The sequence below is a fragment of the Phalacrocorax aristotelis genome, chromosome 22 (assembly GCF_949628215.1).
Source record: "Phalacrocorax aristotelis chromosome 22, bGulAri2.1, whole genome shotgun sequence".
Classification (NCBI taxonomy): domain Eukaryota; kingdom Metazoa; phylum Chordata; class Aves; order Suliformes; family Phalacrocoracidae; genus Phalacrocorax; species Phalacrocorax aristotelis.
In genome coordinates, this window is record NC_134297.1 from 1,704,729 (window position 1) to 1,726,605 (window position 21,877).

A 21,877-nucleotide genomic window follows, 5' to 3' on the forward strand; every position below is an offset into this window, starting at 1 on the left:
TTTACAATCATACCCTTTGACACCCATGTGCCTACAAGAGCTTTTTCTAGCAATTCCTCCATAACCTGCACGCACAATCTGCAGACGATGGTTCCCCAATCTCACTCAAGTACTCCCTTCTGGCACCTTAACTGTAACATCTCTCCTTGTAAAAGTCAAATCCACAGATTGTCCAATTACATATTTACACCCCCCTCCCACTGCCTTCAGAAACACTGCAGCAAACTGCAGAAGAGAAGTGCTTTCTTCTTCTTTCATATTATACCAGGATCAATTGTTTCTGAAGTGCTCTGACAGCCTATGAATTTAGTATGGAAGACTCATTATTACCTATTTATTTGCTTTTGTGGAAAAAGAAACCCATCAACAAAACTACTCTGTGCCAGCAACACAGCTATCAAATTAGCAAAATATATGATAAAAGAGCATCGGTCTTTCTTTTCAAAACTGAGGTAGACCACAAAAGAGCTTAGAGCCTGCTAACTTTCTGTCAGCGCCTGGATTCTTGCTCTGCTCCATTTTATGTAAAGGCAAGAAAGGCTTAGGTTCCTCTATGCCAGTGCTCATCTGAGACAGGAGTTGGAGCTATTATTTCTACAGCCCTCAAGTGTCCCAAGAGTGTAAATGCTAGCCAAACTCAGTAAGATTGACAAAATCTGTCGTAAATCTTACTGAAGCCTACTAGGTTATTTTACAGTACTTACTGACTATTTTAGTATGAGCTCTGTGATATAGTCTAAGTGCTCAAGACATGAATTCTGGGCTTAAAAACTTCTTAAGAACTTTTGACGATTTTATCTGCTATTCTCTGGAAGCTGTTCTGCCTAATTTCTTTATAGGTAATTTGAGCAAAGCCAACACTGCAATTATTTGTAAGTTAAAACTTACAAATCAGCTGCAGCTGGCAATTCCAGCAAACTCCTGAGATTAATTACACTCTGCTGGCTGGTCTCATTACAGGATCCTAATTCTTACAGGTATTTTATATAACAAATAAAGTGGTTGAATGTTAAAAAGCAAAACATTCCTACACCTCTGTTTAACCATAGTTATGCATATTCTCTGCATTTTGGAAGTATTTCTATTTATACATCTGAGTTGTGACTACAGGAAATTTATAGAGAGAATACAACAGACAATGCACATCCTGTGTTTTGTTGTGCATCTTGAAACTAAATACCCTTCCCAAATGTTTGCAGCCCCAAATGTTTGCACAGGTTTGCTAACACTGAGCACACACTTTACTGTTCTAGCTCGAAGTGACCTACAGTTCTGCTGAAGCACCTCTGTCTTTACTTGCGGTGCTACTTGTGGTTTGGCCAATGGCTTTCTTGAACACATGCTCACAGATACACCAGAGTGTGGTGAAATTCATTTCTTAATGTATCCCAAAGAGAACAATACCAAAACTGTGAAATGGAGACATTTGCTAGTTAAGAGCCTGAATGTAACCAAATGAGAACAAAAACAGGACACTGAAGTAACGTTTGTGACTTTTAAAAGCTCAGCCTGTTGCCTAGAGTGAAACTTTTTAAAAGACTTAGTTCTGTTGCACTGTACTAAAAGTAAAAGGAAATAATAAGCCTGTAGTTGTATTAAGATCGACTTTAAAAGATAACATCAGTCATGGGAATTTACATGAGCTTCTTTCAACCCAAAAAACATTAGCAGTTCTACGTCTATTCTGTCTGGATTTCTATTCCACTACTAATGGAGAGCGCATGCATTTCTGACTGGCCAGAGAAAGGTTAATCTTCCCGTATCCTTCCAAGCTGATCTTGAGAACTAATTAGAAGCCTTTCCCCCAACCCCCTTCCCCTCCAAAGAAAGAATTCAAGCACACCTTTTTTTTTTTCCTTTTTGAAACATCAATGAGAAAACTACAAAACCTAGACTGAAACAGTAATTTAAGATTAATTCAATTTTCTTGCAGGCTAACACATACTCTAACATGCCAACTGTTCCAAGAAGGTAACTGCAATCCATGGGTACACAAAGCTCTTTGATGTGAAATACATACATTTGTGTTTCAAAACATAGTAACTCCTCTCAAAGATGTAAAGAGGGAATGATCCTTTTTTCCATGTTATTTTTTCTTTTCCAAATCCTTGCCTGTATCCCCACTACGAGACTCCCACAATACAAGCTGGACACTCCAGAGCTGTATTCCACCCTGTGACAGGTTTCTTAGTGACTGTAAATTGAAAACACAAAGGTAATGCTCTCAAGGTGACGATGGAACTGCCCTCGCATGGACCTCTAGTGTGGTTTGAAGCAGACAGCACATAACAGGTTTTCCTGTTTACATTACAAGAGGTGCTATGCACTCCTCTGGAGTTCTGCTGGTTCACATAGTATAGGGCCATTCATATCTCAAGGAAGGACAAGAGATTTTCATATTTAACTGATGACCACAATTGCCATCTACTGTATAGACGAAAGGATGGATTTTTACCTTTATTGCCAACTAACTGAGGCTACATATTTGAAAAGCCCCTCCCAGCCCACATTTCTCCTGGAATTATTAATCCTTTTGCATTCGTAATGCATGCAATGTGCTGCACGCTGAAAATTAAACACGAACAAGTGAGTTCTAGATCAGCAGAAGTACCTCACCTAGGCATACTGAAAATATCAGATTAACCAAGCAACTGTATTTTTTCTTTCCTCAATCCTAAAAGAAAAATATCACCACAAAGGTTACTGGTTTTCATTTTTGAGTTGAATTGACTTGAAGAAGCTGTGACACAATTATTGCAGTAACAACTATTAATCAATAATTTAATGAAACCAGCAGCAAATGTCTTGTTCTGTCATTTTTTTCACACAAGAAACTGGTTTCCAGTAACAACTGGGGGCAGAACATTCATGGCTACTTATTTTGCTGGACACTGAGCCACACAACAAAGCTGAAACATTTATGAGCAGCAATGCTTAACTGTTGCCATATTTGTGGTAGACTTGATAAATGGCATCACTGATAACTAGACAGTATGAGATCAGCATCTCCTCAGTACTCTCTCCCATCTTCACCTCAGAGAGATAGTTAAAGTAAAGAGATCCTGATGTGACAAGAGAACACTGTACGTATAGAATTTGACCTCTTATCTAACACAGACCAGAAATTTTTTCCAGCGATTGAGCACCAAGACTAAAATGTGAAGGAACGTCCTTTGGGAAGATGCTCACTCTTGATAGATTTTACATGTCAGAGATGCTGCTGTACATTATACACAGCCATTCCAATGATTAATTATCCTCTCTGCTGAAACATTTCTTCACTTTGCATTGTCTAGTTTCTAGCTCCCGGTTCCTTCCCTCCCCAGTAGTTTAAATGCAGTTCTGCTCTGAGAAACATCCTCTTGAAATAGGAGAATATGGACCACTGCTAGTGGCTGAAACCCAACAGGTATAGCATTGCAAGCCCTGGTGAAGAATACATTAGTTTTTTCTCCATAAATAAATGGCATTTAATTTATCTTAAGCAGGCAGATGTAATCCAGATACAAGGCTGTAAAATTAAAAATGGGTTAGTGTGTAGTTTCAAACAAAGGAGGAAGAAGTTTAGTGGAAAAAGTTTAGTCCAGCAGAATCAGCATCCCTATGATGAGGCAAAGTGTCAGTAACTGAAGAGAAAAGGTTGTCATCAGAAGGTTAGAGAAGAGACTAGTGCTCACAGAACATGCATCCTCCCTACAGGATAGGGGCTGAAAAGCAAAAATGCATTACAAAGATGTGCTACATGCCTGGGGATCTCCCATTTACACTGAACTGACTGGACATATTGCAGAAATCTGCCTATTCCACCCATAAAATGTGAGATACTTAAAGAATCCCCCTTGTGATACTACTACTGAACTTATCGAGAGCAGACAGCTTCAAGCATGCCAGACTTCCTCTGTATAAACATTTTAAAAGTGCCTATCTGCTTATAATTCACTCCGCCACAGAAGGAGGGATGCAGGATCTTATGCTTTCACTCTACGGTGAGACAATGCTGAGTGATTACGTCTGGGCCAGACGGGACCTTATCCAGCCCAGCAGCACCAGTATCAACTAATGCAAGTGGAGCCCCCTGCAGGGCAGGGGACAAGGAACTTGTATTTTCACTCCTATGCTTTACACTCCTTGAGAAATGGCGTGTATTCTGCTCAAGGTTTCAAGTTTACAGGTTTCAGCTATCCTACATACTTCGTTAGAACCTGACCACTTCCACTGATTTAAACTTCACCCATAACACATTCTTCAGAAAAAGAAAAAAGTAGACCAAATAGGTGCTCTACCTATCAAAAAACCGAAGAGACATGCATGGCATGCTGCCTGCTTCTTGCAATTTTTGAGCAAACCTTCTCTGGAGCTGAATTCAAGAGAGCTCATGAAGTCCTATACTTTGAAAGGCAACTCCTCTGCTCTATGAAGGCTCTTTCCAAGGCACCATTGCCCAGAAATAAGCTGTGAATTAGATAGCCTTCAATCTCTCCCGTGCCCTTTCGGAAACTAGGTCTGTTTCTGCTCTCATATTCTCCGTGGCTCTGGGGACTTAGTTTTTCTTTCTATTAACTCTTCTTTCTTTACCTTTACAACCACAAAAAATGGCACCAAAAGAACAAACCAGACTCAATCAAGCTCTTCATCACTCATCTGTCCAGTTTCGCCCCACATTCCTTATGGCTGGCTTCTCAAGAAACACTAATGACATCAGGAAAGACTCCTGCTGCATTGGTTTGCCCAGTATCAGAATTTAGGCCGGAAATATCTTGCTGGCCAGTATGAGACACAAGACACTGAGACTAGGTGGCTCCAGCCTTGCAGCTCCTATCTTTCTAGGAAGCAGCATAGTCATTTTGCTGCTTTCCACGAGGGCTACGCAACTTCTGCACTGTACTGGATTACAGTGCAGGTTCCAAGAGTCATCTACTGCATGGTCTTTCTTTTCCAGCAATCAAGGTTGCTACTTTCAGAAAGGAAGAAGCCAATGCTTTGCTCTGATAAGAATACAGGACAGTACATGCATGAGTGAAGTGTTATTTATGCTGGCACTGCCCTGCCAGGGTACTCATCACTGGTAATCCAGCAGTCAGTTCAGACATCCATTCTTTGGGCTTCAGATGTAACTCATAATAAATCTGATCAACTGTACTTGAAATAAGGAACTGTTCTGCAGGCTTTTGAAGCCTGAATCACTACTGGTAGCTGCTACCCATGATGTGAGTGTAGCTGAGGACAGTGCTCTGAGCCATTACATTTTCAAATTATTTTTTATCTACTTCTGCTAAGCCATTAGCACCAATAACCTCCTGCTGCAGGGAAGCAGTAAATGTTTTCTGGTATCCTTTCACCATTGTTTAATTTATATTCAAAGTACTTTCTTGATCTAATACTAGTCTGATGCAGTTGGATTTCAGAAACAGCTAACTCTTTTTAGTTATTTGGTTTTCAGAGAGCACCAGAAGCATCAAGTCTGGATGCAGCTGCAGTGAAAACTTGAGATGGGGAGAGAAGAGAATATGAAAAAGCAGCACAAACTTTTTCTTAGTCACAGGGCACCGAATGTGTGCTGGACCCCAGAAGTGATAGCAGTGCAAATGACAGAAACGTCTTATCACATCTCTTCTCTGCTCTCAAACGTGTTCCTTCTACCCACCTTTTAAAAGCATCTCAAATTGGTTCCTAGGCAACTGCAGCACTTCAGGCTATGAGCTTAAATCCTTGCCCAGCTGGCACCAAAGAAAGATCCTGCATCCTTGCTGTGCTTAGAGAATACAACTGCAATCTATGGTAATATCTGCAACACATGAAGCAGCTGATTTCTGCAATCTTTGACCATCATGTAAATAGGACTAGATTGTGACCTACAGCGTCACAATTGGAAACAACCATCAGCCATACCTACGGAAAGACTCCATGAGTGGTAAAAATACATGGGTGAGAAAGAAGTGAGCCTTCAGGATGCACACAAGAGAAGCAAACATCAACAATCAAAAATAAGGAACAAAACCAGAAGAACATGCCAAAACAAGACAACCACATCTTCAATCCTTCTGGATTTTGACCAGAGATGGAAGAGACTAGGGGAAGAGGGGCTGCTTCCATGCATGCAGTTATGTGGGAAGGTTACTGGTGTTAGCTTTGTTTTCCTGGCAAGCCCCAACCTAAATCCTTTCCTGGTAGTGGTCCAAGACAAAAAGTTCATTTCACAATTCATAGATTGAAAAAAGCCAATTGCTTCCTGGTTTTCAAAATTATTGGTTTAGGTGGGGAAGCAGAAAAGCGGGAGTTTCCCTCCCTCCCCCACTTTACATTATGCACAGAGTATTAAGTGACATTGTAAAAATCACAATGCTGCAGAAACTGTTTTCACTACCACACACTTTGCTTGGAGACTGATTTCATCTCCATACGCTGAAGGGTCAATCATTTGCTTCTTGATTTCATGGAAATCACCAGCTACTGTAACTGCTGGTGGTAAATTAATTTGGACTAAATCCCCTACCAGGCTCTGAGATACTGTGTGGGAGGAATGAGGTGCTCTGACAAGAAAGGTGCAATAGTACTTCTGATGCAGATTGTGCAACGTCTAGCTCCCATCGTGTACTCTGTGTGTGCCTGTATATGCTACTTTATAAAAACATAGTTCCCACTCTAGCTATATTTTAGCTTTACTCATGATAGAAAATTTCTTTCTTAAATCATAATGTGACATGCTTACCAATAACTAAATTTCAGAGATAGGGAATTTCGTATCCTTTTGATTGGCTGCTAAATACGTATAGTGTGAATGTGTGCGTGTACATCTATCTATATAAACATATACTGTGTAGGGTCAAAATGTTGCTAATGCAAAGAGAGATATAGTGTTCACATTATCTGAGCATGTTACCCACAATCTCACATCAACTAGCAGCCTGTAGTTGGCACACTGGTACCCTGAAAGGCAAAAGGATTTTTGCCATTGGTGTTAATGCCAGAAAGACTGTTGGATTCTGATAGTGAAAGAAGCAAATGACTGAGCCACAGGGTTTTGTTTGTTTGTCTTTCTTTTCCCTCCAGGTTTTTTCAAGCTCAGTGTGGAAGACCAAAGTTGAATTCTTCACATGCAGACAGTGGTGTGCGACTTCTCCAAAAGACTTGTAGAAAGATTTCAGTGATGGAATTTGGAGATACCTGGTCACTGACCAGAGGGGAATCCTCACCCCAACTCTAGGCAACCAATCAGAACAAAGTATTTTACCTTCTGTTCACCAGCGTGGACGACATCATCAGCACCATGCAAGCCAAATGACAAAGTCACATGATACGCACGCACATGATTGGTTGAAAGGAAAGTGGAGGAGGTCACATGGAAAATACAAAAAAATTAAAAAACTGATGTAAACAATGGGCAAGGGAAAAAATCAACAACAGAATTACAGACTAAATAAAACAAACAAAATTAAATTAGCCAGCATATATCAGAAACACTGGGGACACAGCAAAATTGCCTGGAAATATAAGAATAGTAAATCATAGAAAGCACCGAGTTATGACCTTGTGAGTGTTAGGTACGGCTGCATCGCTGCTTATTAATACCAAGTGAAAGAAGAAACAAAATTTTTTGTTGAGTGTGTGCCAGAGCTTGGACAGCTGAAGAAATCCACAAGACTGTTGGAAAGAAAAAGGGAATACATTGTTAATCAGAAACAGTCCAGGCAGCAGGGGTGAAATGGTCAAAATCATAGCCCACGCAGTTCAGTGAAGACAAACCTTGGCATTTCATGTCGATGTATTCTCCCCTCTGTAGAAACAAATGCCTTCCTAAATATCAACAACAATAATAAATGAAAAAGAGATAAACCTACTATGTGTTTGCATTTCCAAGGACAGAGTTTTCAAAGAGCTGCAACCAGAATTTGGTCAGACTGACAGGTATCACTCACAGTGCACAAGATCTGTCCAACACATTCTGCCTGAAGATTCAGGGAATGGCATGAGTCACACACAATGAATTACACTGATGATTTCATGTGTGCAGGGCTTTTTTTTCTGTCAATGAGGAGAGGAATGATGTGCTCTGCACTGGAAATTAATTACAAAAATGGCATGAGAAAGACAGCTACTGCTGAAAGAGATTAATAAGAACGCAGACTATATGACGGGAATGAAAAAAGAAAGAAAATCAGTTGTCGCACTGAAGGACACCACTAAGTCCATGCTCTGTTTCCCTTCCCAAATCACTATCTACTTTATAACTTGCATTTTTCATGATCATTCCTCAGCGTCATCTTAATGACGCTACTTCACAGTGCTCTGGTACTTCCCTGTTAATTTGGTGTATAGAGAATTAAGTGCTTAATCTGTTAGGTGCTTGCATCTGACAAGATTAAGGGCATACTATTCCTGGGGAAAGAACTGATGGTACAAAAGGTACACTTAAGCTTAAATCTAAGCTTTCAATCCATTGCCTCTAGTTATAAGCATAGATTAATAGAACTCTAGGTAGGTGTATCATGAAGGATCACAGAATCCCAGGTCAGAAGGGACCTCGTAGATCATCTAGTCCAACCTTTCTGGGAAGAGCCCAGCCTAGACACGATGGCCCAGCACCCTGTCCAGCCAAATCTTGAAAGTGTCCAATGTGGCCAAGTCAACCCCTTCCCTGGGGAGATTATTCCAGTGGTGACTGTCCTCACTGTGAAAAATTTTCCTCTTGTGTCCAATCGGAATCTCCCCAAGGGCAACTTGTGTCCATCCCCCTTGTCCTCTCCATGGGACTCCATGTAAAAAGGGAACCTCCATCTTCTTTGTAACTGCCCCTCAAGTACTGGTACACAGGGATGAGATCCCCTCTAAACGTCCTCTTCTCAAGGCTGGACAAACCCAGCTCTCCCAGCCTATCCTCATATGGCAGCTTCCCAGTCCTGTGATCATCCTGGTGGCCCCTCTCTGGACCCCTTCCAGCCTGTCCTCATCCTTTCTGTATAGTGGGGACCAGAACTGGACACAGCACTCCAGGTGTGGCCTGACAAGCACTGAGTAGAGTGGGATGCTGACTTCTTTATCTCTGCTGGCGATGCCCTTTATGATGCAACCCAGCATCCTGTTGGCCTTCTTGGCCGCAGCATCACACTTCACCCATGTTGAGCTTTCTGTCCACCAGGACCCCCAGTTCCCTTTCCACAGAGCTGATCTCCAGCCAGGTGGGTCCCAGTCTGTGCTGCGCTCCTGGATTTTGTTTTCCTGGGTGCAAAGTTTAAGGGAAGTTTAAGGGTCACTGTGAGATTGCCTGGAAAGGCATTCAGTGTCTGCTGCTCCTGAGGAAACACATTTCCAAATCCCCAGTAAGCTTAATGTAAGATTTAAAAACAGGCAAGAGATATTGCCTTTGAGATCACTTCCTCCTGAAAGCTTTAGTTAAAGATCAAGGGCAAAATTATCAGTATAAATATAACCAAAAGCTACTGTGGATGAGGCTTCTAAGACACAGAGGACATTTAGAAATACTGTCTTTAGCTTTAGAACTTGAAATTCATCCTACTGTTATGGGTAGAAGTCAGGTAGTAAGAACACTGAGTTTCTTGGAGCTTGCAGGGGGAAAAGCCCTGGTACACATAGGCTTCTATTCACAGGCAGTGCTTAAGTGAATCTGAAAACACAAGGGCTTTCACAGACAGCTCTCTCTCAGGACTGGGCCAAGGAATAAAAATAATAAAAATTTCTTTAATAGCTACTGCTATTATCAGGGCTTGTTAAGAGATATGGACCACCGACCAGACCATATTTTTAAAAAGCATGAAAAGGAGAGATGCAGTTTTTGATTTTCTGTGAAAATGTTTCTCCCTAACTCCATAGCTAATTAGATCTTTGATTAGAGTTGTCTCTGAACATTAAATTCCTTTGGAGACAGGGACCTTAGCATTGTTTGCCTTGAGGCACTGCAATAGCTTTTGGATTCTGGTTGGACACAGGCAGTGGCAGAGAATATACACATCTGTACTCACTTCCCAGTAAATCTGGAATTAGTGAAAGGGAAAGGAAAAAGAAAAAGAGTGTGAAAGATGAATTGATGAAGAGCTGCTATCAAACTTTCATTTTTTAATGTAAATACACTTCCCCCCCTCCACATCTATCTTACTATAACAAATACTTGCTGGCCAGGCCCGTTTCTTGGGGAAAGAAATTCCAAAGCAAAAAGAGTCACCAGCATCTTGGGATGCGCATGTGACATTTTCCTTACGACTGCAACCTATTTTGAATTGCTTGGATGCACTGTGCAAGATAACACAGATTTTATAGAAAAAACCACTTGACTTTCCACCAGCATGTGTCTGGATCAGGGTCCTCCACCTCCCTCACCCTGCGACCTTTGAATTTGTTGGCCAGCATCTAGTGGAGAGAGCTGCAAGAACAACTTCATTACTGCCACTAATACAGAACTATTTATCCAAGCAGCCTAAAAGAATTAAGTCAAATGAGATACATGTTCCTAAACCTCTTACATGACTATAGATATCTCCCATATGTTACTGATCACATAAAGTAAAAAACTCACTGAAGTCAGTGAAGAAACTCTCTTCAGCTTCATTAGGTTTCAGTTAGATGCATTGTTTGTTCTCCTGACTTCATGATGCTACACAGCCACTCTCAATTTCTAGTTGCTCTTGGTTTCATTCATTTAACCACTGAGGTTAGGTTAGGGTAAGGCACAAGATCATTCAGCATCATCATCAATAATTAAATATTGTGAAGTTGCAAGAGCATCTGCCTTGTGCCAATGCCCTTTTATGCTGTTGAATATAGCATATTCATATGCTGCAGAAAAACTTAGCATACAAAACAAATGTGTCTACTATTTGCATAAATTGAATACGTACACAAATGACAGTGAGAGGTCAGATCTGCTTCTGAAGTTCTGCTTGAACTTCAATGTAGGTGAAAATGGGAGCTTTTACCCTTAAAAGAACCCCAAATTGCCCACCCCCCCACCAACACACAGAAACAAAAAAAAAAACCAAGGAAAATGTGTCTCTTGAACTGGTTCTTAGTATCTTTTCTATGTAAAAAGATCCATTCTTTTTAAGAAAGAAAGAATGTTCTGCAAACCGTTAACACAACATTTTCCCTCACAAGTGAATCTATCTCCTAGCCCCCATATGAACAGCCATAATGGAGTCTCTGCCTCCTAAGACATAAAATAAAAGATTAGTAGTAGACTTGCTGGTTGCCATTTCTCCCCCGCCCTTTGCCCTCTCCACCCCACCCTCTAAGCCTGATTCAATTACAAGTTTTCTTCAGCAATACAGAGCCACTACCATTTCTGATGCATCAGGAATGATAGTTTGGCATGTTGCATACACAACGAATACTGCAAGAAGGAAAGCATTTGTTGCGATCACGGGCAGATAAAAGAACATTTCATGCAACGTGTAAGATCAGGCATAAATGCATTAATAGTATTTTTTTAAATTTTTGACAGTACAGACTAGCTGTACTATCCTTTCCCTCCATCCCAAACCCCAAAATAATCACATAGTTCATGCTTTTAGTAATTTCCATTTCAAGTGACAAACTGTTTCTAACATGCTACAGGTAAACACACAGGCCTTTATCTTAAAGGCCATATTTACAGAAACACACACTTTTTTACTGCAAATAAAAAGAAAAATATTTGACTTTGTAGAAATTATTAGTTGTTCAAAACACACATATACACTATGTAAAACTATTTCTTCTTCAAGTGTTTTTCCTCATCTTCCAGGACTGTTGCAAGTATTTGCTTGGCTTTCATATTGACATGTGATCGGCTATAAACCTCTTATGAGTCAGGATTAAAATCACGCATTTATTCATCCACTCAGTATCAGGAAGGTGTGTCACTGAACTCTTAACAGCTAGTCTAAAAGAGACCTTTCAAAAGGGTTATTTTATGTACAAATTGACTAATGCAAGTTTCAGCTGTTTTTCCTTAGACTACTCAGGTCCAGCATGGAAGCATCTGCTTACCTGACTCAGTCTCACTAGGAATGGCTATCTAACCAAGGCTCTGAGCAAGAACTGAGCGAATCTGAATTCAATTCCCATTTCAGATATGGACTTCTTGTGAAGTCTTAGACCACTTTTAATGCTGGCAGGGCATCAGCAGTAAGATGAGGCAATGCCTCCCTCTCCCCACTGTCCTCTCTCCTGTAAGATATTCTACCTCCTCATCTGTGTCTTCTTTCAACATCCAACATTGATGGTTGTAGTATCAACTGTATCTCCCTAAATTCACAGAAAATTAGAAGACTACTTAGTCCACATCCCTTTCATGAAGGCAGCGTTAACACTAAAATCACTAATGGAAAATGTGAAATGAAATATTCCTTTTGGAAACGATTATTTGAATATCTTCCCTCCACCACTCCCCCCCAACTCCTTCCAACTTTCTTCTAAATCTTTTATTTCCACTTTTTACTGCATGCTTGGTAGGACAACAGGAAGAAGAGGAAGAGCGGTACCATGCTGGGTTCTTAACAGCTACATGCTCACACAACACACTAATGCCAGATTGTTCGTTAACAGACGTCAGAATAATGTGGTACAGTGCTTTAATTCCCTCGATAGAAAGGTTACAGCATAACAAACAGCACTCCGAACCAAATGGGAACAGTTCCCATCTACTCACTTGGTGGCTCTGAGCTTTCAGATTCAATAGGCTGAGTTGCTATGGAAACATGAAGGATAGATAGGATATGTAAAGGTGAAGCATAGCATGTAAATAATTTATAAGAGGCGGGGTGACAGAAGGAGGTCTAACAAAGAGAGTGAGAATGATATTGAATCCTTACGGCGGATGTGTATTACTTGAAGAGGCTGCAGAAGTTGTGCTCTGCTGCTGCTGTTTTCCAACCCCTCTCCACAGGGAGAGTTATGCTGCCAGATATGTAGGCCCCTCCAGGTGACAGGGAAGTCAGCCTGCACTGCATGGTTGCAGCAAGCTAGGGCTGCAAGGGTCCCTACTGATGCTTTTTCATCCTGAAGAGTTCTGAAACTCTGAATCCAATTTCAGAGACAGCTACAGTATTTTTTGCCTACTTTTGGCCCAAACAGCAACCGAGGTTCACATGTCGTTAGCCCATTAAGTACTGGAGTTTCTGGAAGGCCCTCTAGAGCAGCACCTCATGACTAGTTTTTGCCCAATTACAGAAGACAAAGGAGCAAGGACTAATGAGAACTTACTCTCCCGATACACCCGTTCTTTCTCACCTCCATGCACTAGGGTCAAAGCACAGGCAGAGAGGAGAACAAAGATCTAACAGCCCCCCAAGCTGTGAGCAGCCTTGAGAAATAGGGCACCCCTTGAGAATGCTGCTAAACATCCCACTCCCAAGAGCAAAGGAAGATTGTACAAGCACTTAATACAAGGATTACCAGGACAGAAGGACAAAGAAGAATGTGTTTACTTCTAAAAGTCATGGGAAGAATGCAGCATGAGACACACGAGCTGTGAGGGATTTTTCTACTATTCTATATTATGTCTTTGAAAACAGAAGAATTGTCACTATGAGGTCTTCATGACTGGACAGAGAACTACAGCTATAGAGAGGGATAAATCAGATGTTTTGAGAGGCTAGAGAGCAGCCCTGCAAAGAGAGATCTGGGCATTTGGGTTGATGGCAAGTTGAATATGAGTCAACAGGGTGCCCTGGCAGCCAAAGGGCCAACTGTGTCCTGCAGTGCATCAAGTACAGCATAGCTAGCCAGCTGATGAGGGTGATTGTCCCACTCTACACTGCACTGGTGTGGCCCCACCTCGAGTACTGTGTGCAGTTTTGGGCACCTCAGTATAACAAGGACATCAAAACAGAGTGTGTCCAGAGGAGGGCGACCAAGATGGTGAAAGGTCTCCAGGGCAAGACTTACAAGGAGCGGCTGAAGTCACTTGGCCTGTTCAGCTTGAACAAGAGAAGGATGAGCGGTTCCTCATCACAGGACCTCATCACAGGCTACAAGTTCCTCAAGGTGGGGCAGCGGAGGGGAAGGTGCTGATCTCCTCTCTCTGGTGACCAGCAATAGGACACAAGGAAATGGAATGAAGATGCATTAGGGGAAGTTCAGATCAGACATTAGGAATAGATTTTTTACTGAGAGGGTGGTTGGTCACTGGAACATGCTCCCCAGGAGAGTGGTCATGGCACCAAGCCTGTCAGAGTTCAAGGAGCATCCGGGTGATACTCTTAGACATATGATTTCGTTTTAGGTAGTCCTGTGAGGAGCTGGGAGTTGGACTTGATTATCCCTATGGGTCCCTTCTAACTTGAGATATTCTACGGTTCTATGAATTCCTTTTCCTCCCATGGTGGTATCAGTGCTGCTGGTGTGAGGGGAGAACAAAACAGACCCCTTGTGGGGTTTACAGCCTAAATCTGATTTTGCAGAGTTAAAGGAATAATAAAGCAGGATATAAAAAAAAAATATATATAAAAAAAAAAACAGTTTTCTTCCACAGCTCCAGAATGTGTCTTAGTAAGAGGTATAGGAAAGCACAAGCCATTCCCTACTGATCACTTGAGGATCTTCCGCTCTGTTTAGCTGACAAACTAAATTCTTTACCTGCTGCACTAAGTTACCTTTAGAAAATATAGCTTCATATCAAAGCTCAACATATCCCAGAAGACGTCCCCAAGAATGGAACACAAACTGATCAGAAATCTTAATGGCAAAGGCCAGTGATAACAACCAGGTTTCACATTGGGCAGGGTTTCACTCCACATCTTTCTCTTGATGTCTCTCCATCCATGAGTCCAGCATAGCTGGAGGCTGCCTGTGGCTTTTCTCTGTACTGGAAATCAAACTTATGCTTATCTGCAGTTCCTCTACCTGAATATGCAGTTTTAACTTTGGGGGGGGAAGCATATATGTATATATATGTACAGAAAAGAAAGGAAACACCCAAAGATGTTAGGCAGACTGCACCACACTCAGTGAGGAGATGCATGCAGAGCAAATTGGAACAAAGACAACAGCCTCTTCTGCCATACTCACTCTCTGCTAAACGGGAGGTGGTTGCAGCAGTACTTGCTAAAGAAAGAGAAAGGAAGGTGAGGAGGGGAGTTGATTCCTATTAAATAGTGCCTAAAGATGGAAAATTAAAAAACAAATGAGTAAAATTTTGTCAGACCAAGCCTCTACTGGACATAGAGTGCAAGCAACGTAAATGTACTTTGCCAGTCCTGCATTTCCGATCCTCTGTGAGCTCTTGCTTCAAGCCTACTTTCTCATAACACAGGATCACTGAACACACCCCACTGTTCACCAGTGTTCCCAGGAGTTCAAACCAATGCCATTTAAGGCCAGCAGAGATGCTGGCCAGCACTGTGTGCGTGGCAGTAAACCACAGCCTATATGACCACTGCTGTGGTGAAGGTCATTTCTAGCTATCCTTATTGCCAGCATGGAATTTGGGGATAATTTTGGTGTTTGTTGGTTTGGGGTTTTTTACATTAAGATATTGTGATATCAAAACCAAACACACCATACACACACACACACTCGTGGTTTAACACACATTTGGGTCTCAACTGCACAGCAGAACAGCAACAAACAGCTGGGGCTCAAAAAGAAACCGTTCACAAGGTCTGTGTGCAGCTTTTCTTTGTCTTCAGATTTATATGGACAAGGAAGTGCAGAAAAACAGTGAATTGTTGGGATGAAAATACAAACCCAGGTCAAGTTAGACAGATATCCTCCCAACCCCACAATTTTCATCTGTGCTAGTCTAGTGAATCATTATCACTAATTACTTGGGCCTTCATGTGCCTTCAAGATAGAAAGAAACTATTTCTTGCTTATTGAGGAAAATTTAAAAAAAAAGTAAAGTCAATAACTACGGACATATTCCAGTGGGCATTAAAAATTATGTCAGTTTCTATATTCAATTACAAATTTAAAATAATAGGGCAAAGAAAACCAGTTGCTTTGGCTAATCTGAAAATATAGCCATGGCTGATGTCAAAACACAGGTTTTATATTTTTTCCTGTATAACTTCTGAAACATTTCTGTGACCTTCAAATCGCAGCAGACTATGGGACACCCAACTTTTCCTGATTTTGACTTTGCCCACAAACAGGTAATATTGCGTGACTGGAATTCCAGCACAGATTTAAAAAGGCATTTTTGTTGTGCCAGCAATCCCTTCACCATTGCTGCAACCCAGTTTGTGACCCGAGATAAGCTTTGGGAACTCTAAAGAGGAGAGAAAGAATTTGAGAACCAAATGCTTAGAAGGATCACAGCTGCAAGGCATAAATGTGCTTGAACGAGCATTGGTAGAATTTAATTTCTAAGTGGAAAAAAATATCATAGCCCACAAAGAAGGAAAAAAGAAATGGAATTTGTCCTACAAGGGAGCAGAGTTAGGGATGACAAAGTGATTAATAGCCAACTGACACCAAAAAAAAAAAAAAAAAAAGAGAAAAATCGAAGAACTCTACTACAAGCATGATTTAATGTTCTTCAAAGCCACGTACCTGTCCCCAAGAGATGAACATGAGGCTTGGCAGAGAGAGCTGTCCATGTGGCTGAAACAAAGCTTTTAATGTTCTTTTTCCTCTCTTCTTAATTGGATCTTTTCCCTTTTCTGTGGTACTGATCTGCACAGAGACTGAATACCTAAGCCCTTATCTCCCTTGTATTTTGTTGACTGTGTCCAATTCAGAAGGCCTACCAAATAATTTGCCTGATAATATATCCTTTATACAAAATTAATCCTGGTTACTATTATAATTACTTCTACTGAAATTAACAGGCTCCAAACCATTTTAAGCAACGGACTGCCCATCCATTCTGGAAACATGTCTCCTGGTTGACTCTTTCTAACTACTGCAATTTGCAATTCTGTCTATTCATCTGTCCGTTCATTCATCCATTTTGACTACCAAATGCATTCATCCTGTTAGTGGCCCACTAAGTCCAAGCTTTTGTATAATACAATCTTTAAGGAAAAAGAGCACAAGCATGATTCAAATCCTATAACTAAGCTTTAAAAAACAGGCAAAAAAAGCCCCAAACATTTTTTTTTTTTACTTTGCTTTCAGAAATCTCAAGGAACATGACAGTGGCTTCATAAAGCTTGCCCATGAGATCTTGGGAATAATAGGAGTTCACCACAAGGACACATTTTAACAAATAAAGGAATGCTCACTTAGATAAAGAGGTTTCTTTTAGCTGCCATTAACTCCAATTTGAAAGGCACAATGCTATGGAACATACCATGTTTCACTGAACCCAGGTGACAATTAAACATAACCACCAAATCACTCTAACTCATTTTGTATTGGGAAGGGGGAAACATGCATTTATGTAGTATGAGGTTTGTTTATTTATTTGAGTATACAATCTACACAAGTGCTGGAAGACTGTCCAAAGATGACTAGTGATAAAAAGTATTAGTAAGAGGAGGAAAAAAAATGGTTTGTTTTTTTTTTTTCCTTGAAGTTTTTGTTTTCAAAGTTGTGACGATATTGAAAATTCTGAAGTTTTTGGTTGGCTCTTAATTGGTCTAAATGAGATCTGCTATTTAGCTAAAACTTTCTCCCTTTTTTTTTTCTCTCTCTGAGTTACCTACATTTCATTAAAATTTGAAAAGTTTTAATTGATTCATAAACATGAAGCCTTCCACTACTCCGCTCTAATCAACAAGCTAACTATTATTATTAGACAATCACTAAGTTAAATATTTGAATGGCATGCTTTACAATAAAGACAAAGAAGTTAACCCCTAATTCTCTTCTAAGAAGAGCAGTATTACTCATAGTACTATGACTATTTTAGTGTCAGTCTTGTTAGGAAATGGACAATACCAGTTACTTCATTCCTAAAGACCCTAAGAGGAAAAAGGTACTAGATTAAAAGCTAGTGTTATGTATGTTAAAGGAACATTCTAGAACATAAAAAGACAGTGAAAGAAATGCAGAGAGGCACTTACGTGAGTGAGGGATGCCTGCTGTTTTTCCATGGATGGAACACAAACAAAAAGAAAAGACAGAGATAGGAAAAAAAAAATGTAGAAGAGGTGAGAAGAGGAGATAGAGAACATGGAGCTGGAAAATCAAAATACCACCAGCTGTCTCAAATCCAACCCTAGGGAGTGGGGTAGGTTGCAGGAGTTATCACAACGGACTGGATGTCAATTGTAGGGGCTGACTTACTACACAGAACCTGGGATTTCCAAGCAATAAGGCATGTGTACTGTCTCATACTGCTCAGCAATTCTGGTGAACCAGAAGTTGGCAGACAAAAATCAAGACCATGCACAGCTCATAGGGCCCCAAAGCATGCACGTACATGGGCTAGGAATATTGCTAGCTCTGAATTCAGGAGAAGGTCCTGCATAGTGGTTTCAGAAGAGCTTTGAAATAGGTGCACAAATACGGGTGAGACGGTGGGAAGAAGAAGAGGCTGTAGATCTAAATGCAAAGGAAAAGGGAAAGGAGAATCCCAGGGATAGTGGGCAGTTGAATACAGATCCTAATACTTGGATGAGGCTGTGTACAAGCGTAAGAGACGACCTCTCCCCTGCCTGCTTTTGTCACATCTCCCCTACCCACTCTGCACTTGTTTTTCCTCTTTCTCTCTTTCCAGTCTCAAATAACTCTCTGGTTTTTAATTCTTGTCTCTTTTGTTGCTGGTTGAAACAGGAGGGAAAGTGTTAGGCCACAGCAGGGCATCCTGTGATTGGAGTGGAAGATTACCCAAGTAAAACAGACATGAGGCTGTGAAAATCACCTCATGTGCTGCATGGGCATCTTATAGCAGTGATTTGCAGAAAAGAGAAATCCCCCTCCCTTCATCTCCTTCCACAGTTCATGGCCAGTCCTATGCTGAACATCTTAACTTCTGATTTGCAAAAAACCCTGAATTGTGACAATGCCATTACATTATCTATGACCAATGCCCTTCTCAACTCCTTGCTTTTAATTAAAACTCTCCATTCCATAGCTACTTCTCTTTGACAATACTAAGTTTATAGTAGTAACTCAGAGCACAAACTGGTGCAAATAAAATAACTCCTCTGCCTCCTACCTTCAAAGAAGATTTTTAATTAGTAATGAAATTCACTACAGTCAAAAAGCACAACAAAAACAAAGGGTGCAGCAAGGTCTGCAAGAGAAGAAGGTGTCATCCATGCATGGCAGAGATTCCCTGGAAAGATGCAAGGAAAAAGAACCAGAGAAGCAGAGGGAGGTCTCAGTTTTACTTACGAACTGGTTGTGTCTTGAAATCAGATGGCAGGCTAATCTCACCCACACCCTTGCCATTGACTGCAGACAGTCTCACAGAGTAGGTTGTTTCAGGTTTCAGGCCAGTGATAGTGATCACACCCTCCACATTTGCTGTTGCAGAAACAAGGGAGGAAAAGCAAAGAAAGACTCAGGCTTTAAGTCCACAATAAAAGCCATGATTCTACCATATACTCTTGCCATGCTCACCCCATGTAACGCAGCCCTCTTCTGGGCCCACCTTCACATCAACAGTGCAGACAAAGAGAAAGGTCAGAGTTACCACCTCTGTGTCAACCAGCTGATTAGAGAGATGCCACAGCTCCTCCAGAGGGGATGTAGTGGAGTTCGTGGTAGACACCAGAATGCATCAGCCCTTGGCCTGTGCCAAGGAGCTTCCAGAATAAAGCTCTTCAAGACCATTGTCATGTGGGGCTCTGACTGTAGTAGACACACCACCTAGAACTGCTCATCTGTTGGGCTGCATAATCCAACTTAAAGCAAAGCCCTTAGCAGGAGAGAAACCCATCTCTCTCCTTTAACAATCTATAAAGGGGGTCAGACACAGTGTAAGAGATGGAAATAATCTGTAGTGGGGTCATTGTGATATGAAGAAAGAAATAAGTTCTATTTTTCCTGCACAGAGGGAGAAATGAGAATAAACCTGAGACTAGCTACGACCACATCACTCCAGTGGGCACCTAAAGGAAGAATTTCAGTTCCAGTCAGGATAGGCGGTGGAAGATTCAGCTCTGAAATAGAACTCTCCCCTTCACAGACCTCCCAAATCAAAATTCCTTTGGTTTAATGGACTTATGGATACATTTTAAGCAACGTGTATTCCTATAGATTGCTATAATGTGACAGGGCGTAATGGGAGTTAGACTTGCCCTGGAAAGGGAGGGTTTATGTTCCAAGGGAAACTAAAGAGTACCTAAAGGGGCTGACAGACAAGGCTTGAAGAGCCTTCTGTAGGAAGCACACAGTCACTCCCCAGTCAGAAGTGAAACCTCATTCAGTACCAGGCACAGAGTTCTTAACCTTATTCAGACAGGATGGTGAGAACAAGGAAGGGATGAACATAGAGCTACAACACACTCTGTAGGCAGGGAAGGCTGGTGCCCTGTCACAAACATAGAGCCATCAGCTCAGTAGGGCCCTCATTTCCAAGCAAAAATTCAAGGTGTCACTGCAAAGCAAATGTTTAAGAACTTGCGTCCTTAATATAGGAGCTGAAACTGCAATGCTATGGAACCCTCCACTCTGGCTTTCCCCTAAAAGAAAAACTCTTGAGATGCAGGTGGGGGAGGTAACATCTTGTTTTATCATCCTACCTTCTTTTGCATCATACAACCTTGAATGCCATTCTCCCTCTCCCAGTGCCCTCCACTCCGCTTTGTACTTGAGTATGGGCACCCCACCGGTAGCTTCAGGCTCATCGAACTCCACCTGGGCAGTACTGGAATAGGGCTCCACTCTGTCAATGGAAGGAGAGGACGGAGTATCTAGGGGAGGAAGGGAAAACAACCAATGATGCAGAAGACAGCGGGAAATGAGCTCCAGTGGCAAAGAAAACAGAAAATTGGGAATATCAGACAGACCCTTGTCATGGCTTCACAAAGGAGAGGGGTAGACCTGAGGCTTCCCTCAGGAGGGGAAGGCTGTTAAGGGGGCTTTTAAGAATGCTAATGAGGCAGGGCAGAAACCTTCATCTTGTCTCTCCTCTAAGAGGCTAGAGACTTACAGTACCTTCTTCAAAAGGGGACAGCCAGAGCAGAGTAACAAAAGCATCCTGGATGCTATTCTGCCCCTACAGTCTCTTCCATAGGGCGCTCCAATACATAGCTAGACCATTACTAAATTTGTCTCTGTGGCAGCCCTGACAGGACACTAGAGGCCATTTCAGTCTCTCATGCAGTCAGAAACTGGGCCTCTTTAGTTGGTAGACAGGGTTTCTATCTTGCTCTACACCTGTATCATTAGGGATATTTTGCTGATTCTGAGAAGCACACATGCACACATATGCACATATGCAATGGCTGGCAGAAATCAAAGACCACAGCTCTGCCAAAACGGAAGCGCAGAAAAGAGTGAGACCCTTCAGAAACAAGGAAGCAGAGATACTAAGGATCTTGTTATCTACAACCCATCCCAAAGCAAAATATCTATGAACAGTCTCCCTGAAAGTAGAAACTGGCTCTTCTGGTACCCTACCAACACAAACCAGAACAGTCACTCTGCCTCCTCAGCTCAAGGGCTTGGGACGCTCACCTGCCTGCACAAGAATGAACTCTGAGGACTCCTGACCAATGCGGTTCACAGCAGTGCAGTTATAGTTCCCAAAGTCATTTTCAGAGTCTGGTGTCACCTGTGGAAGGAATGGAAACCCTTTTCACTTTGTGAATGCACCCTGCATGTTGCTGGGAAGAGAAGCCACAATAAAGTACACATGCTGACACTCTGAGGACTGTCCACAGTGGGGCGAACTGCAGAGGGCAGAAAGTCAAAGGCAAGGCATACATGGTGACTTCTATTACCTGATTTTCTTAGCATTTGATGTGCCAGAAACACCATGCAACTTCTTGTCTACCAACAGGGTGCCTTGACAAAAGATTTAACTCCTTCAACATCAGGAACATAA

At 41.6% G+C, this 21,877-nt stretch overlaps 1 protein-coding gene across 5 annotated transcripts in view; it reads right to left on the minus strand.

The window, feature by feature from the left end:
- The window catches only part of NCAM1 (neural cell adhesion molecule 1), a 152,045-nt gene that overhangs the window by 22,190 nt on the left and 107,978 nt on the right, over positions 1 to 21,877 (minus strand). For all 5 annotated transcript variants that reach the window (XM_075116500.1, XM_075116497.1, XM_075116496.1 and 2 more), the window contains 3 exons: positions 21,508 to 21,604; positions 20,571 to 20,741; positions 19,219 to 19,350 (listed from right to left, as the gene is read on the minus strand). In XM_075116500.1, coding sequence (XP_074972601.1) covers positions 19,219 to 19,350; positions 20,571 to 20,741; positions 21,508 to 21,604 — 400 coding nt within the window. The remainder of the gene's footprint in view (positions 1 to 19,218; positions 19,351 to 20,570; positions 20,742 to 21,507; positions 21,605 to 21,877) is intronic.